This window comes from Alosa sapidissima, chromosome 9, assembly GCF_018492685.1.
Source record: "Alosa sapidissima isolate fAloSap1 chromosome 9, fAloSap1.pri, whole genome shotgun sequence".
Classification (NCBI taxonomy): domain Eukaryota; kingdom Metazoa; phylum Chordata; class Actinopteri; order Clupeiformes; family Clupeidae; genus Alosa; species Alosa sapidissima.
The window spans coordinates 12,789,110-12,791,609 of record NC_055965.1 but is presented as its reverse complement, the minus strand read 5'-3'; the positions used below and the strand labels follow the sequence as shown (position 1 = coordinate 12,791,609).

Below are 2,500 nucleotides of genomic sequence, written 5' to 3'. Positions count from 1 at the left end.
ATACACACTTGGTGTGCAAACACACACACACACACACACACACACACACACACACAGACATGCACATATGCACAGATGTGCAAATACAGATGTGACTGCGTCAACATGATACAAGAATCTACAAAATGATAAGAATGTGTTATTATGAGAACTGTTAAGAGAGAGGTGCATTTGATTTTCAAATGTCTGGATCCAGACACACTCTTAACCAGCTATCGTCGAGTCATCACAGTGTGCAAGTGGGTCTCATTTGAACACACACAAGGCACACACACACACAGACAGAAAGAGAGCAAAGCCTCCGAGGCCCCTCTGCTCAGCCTGTGTTCTAATGAGGTTGGAGTGTACATGTAAGGCTCCCTGCTTTTATCTGACAAATAGACAGAGAGAGAGAGAGAGAGAGAGAGAGAATGACATGGAAAGAGATGACCAGGAAGAGAGCCCAAGAGAAAGAGGACAAGAGAAAGATAGATAGATAGATAGATAGATAGATAGATAGATAGATAGATAGATAATGAAAAAGATGAGGGGAAAAAAGAGACAAAAACAAAGTCAGACAGCGAGAAAAAGAGGCAAAGGGAGACACAGAGAGAGTGAAAGAGACAATGAAAGAGAGGGCAAAGGAAAGCAAGGGAGAGAGAGAGAGAGAGAGAAAATGAAAGTGAGAGAGAGAGCAAGCGAGCACGCCCCCTTTGCCCGGCTCTACCTGGTCTAATTCTTTTTTCTGTCGGAGCCTCTCAGCGTCAGCGTCGGCTATGATCTTGAGCAGCTTGCGCTCCTCGGCCTCCTGGTTATCGATGAACTGCTTCGTCTCCAGGGCCTGCTGCTTCAGCTTCTGCAGCTCTGCCTGGAGAGAGAGAGAGAGGTGGGTGGAGGTGAGAGGGGAGAGAGAGACAGATAGACAGACAGAGAGAGATGGGGGAGAGAGAGAATAAGAGAGATTCTGATTATCAAACACTTTCACTTTGAAACAAGATCATTAAACAATTTGAAAAAAAAAATGAATGAATGAATGAATGGACAACTGGACGTATGGATGGATAAATGAATAAATGAAATAATGGTTACACTTTACTTGACAGTGTCGACATAAGAGTGACATGACACTGTCATGAACGTGCCATAAACAAGTCATAAACGTTTATGACATAACGCTTCTGTTATTAAGTGACATTCGTTTTTTGTTTTGTTAGGGTTAGGATTATGGTTAGGTTTAGGGATAGGTTTATAGTTAGGGTTAGGGTTGGGGTTATAGGATTAGGGTTAAAGGTTAGGATTAGGATTAGGTTTCATGTGTCATGACAGTGTCATATGTTCATACTGTCAAGTAAAGTGTTACCGAAATAATTAATGAATTAATGAAAGACCAGCCAACACATGTTCATACACATAACCCAGCAGCATTTTAAGATTTAAAAGAGACTGACAGGGAACCTATACCAGGGGCGTAACTGAAACGTTCCGTTCGCGGCGCGTAAAATCCATTTTAGAAGAATGGTCTTTTTAGAACGAACTTGCAGCTATCACGTCTGGTGTAGCTACTTCCTTTGATTATAGTGGAAGCTAATTGTTGCAGCAGACACAACGCGAACGGAACTTTTCAGTTACACGCCTGATGTAGCTAATACCTAAGACAAACTGCCATTGAATCTGAATGTCTATTTTCCAGAGAGAGAGAGAGAGAGAGAGAGAGAGAGCAAATTAATGTACTGTAACAGAGACAAAAAACATATTTAAATCAATATATATTTAATTAATATATATTAATATAAATTAATAAATAAATTAATATATTTAAATCAATGTAATTAAATTAACCCCTGCAACCAGCCCATTAAACGCAACCCACTCACTTTTATGCGTTAAATTAGTTAAAAACTGTGAAGTTGAAACTGTACAAAATAACCACACTTAACAGACATAAACATGTCAGTATATTATAAAAATGAAATTCATCACAAAATTGCACTAAATGCCCATTTATTTTTGAGCAATCCGAAAGTCAAAAATAGAGAGAAAGAGAAATGCTTTGAAATTGCTTAAAGAGAGTGAATTAAAACAAAAATATAATAAGAAGAATAAGAAAACTACAGCAAAAACTTCAAGGATATATAAAAAAAAAAAAACATTATAGAACTAGAGGAAATTGAAAGCTCCACTGACCAAAATCGTTTCTGGGGAAAAATGGAATAACCCAAACCCAAAACAAATTCAAGAGATAACTCTAAAAGACAGAGAATCAAAGAAGACCTATTTTGAAATCTTTGCAGCAAAATGGCCACCCCTTTAACCTCACAGATGGCAAGCAAATCATTAAGCAACAATTACACTCAGTTGAAAAAGTGAAAAATAGACAGCCCCTGGTGTATGAACTCAGACTGGGAGAAATGGCGGACATACTCAGACTAAAAGCTGAAAAAAGGCACCGTGACCTGACCAGTCTCTGAAATACACAGCTCAAGTACAGCACCCCTGGGCTGCAAAAAGCTCCTTTTGAAAA

The 2,500-nt window shown here is 38.8% G+C and overlaps 1 protein-coding gene across 1 annotated transcript in view; it reads right to left on the bottom strand.

The window, feature by feature from the left end:
* The window catches only part of LOC121717965 (cilia- and flagella-associated protein 58-like), a 43,392-nt gene that overhangs the window by 15,531 nt on the left and 25,361 nt on the right, over positions 1-2,500 (bottom strand). The window contains exon 3 of the mRNA XM_042102690.1: positions 707-847. Within this exon, the coding sequence (XP_041958624.1) occupies positions 707-847 (141 nt within the window). The remainder of the gene's footprint in view (positions 1-706; positions 848-2,500) is intronic.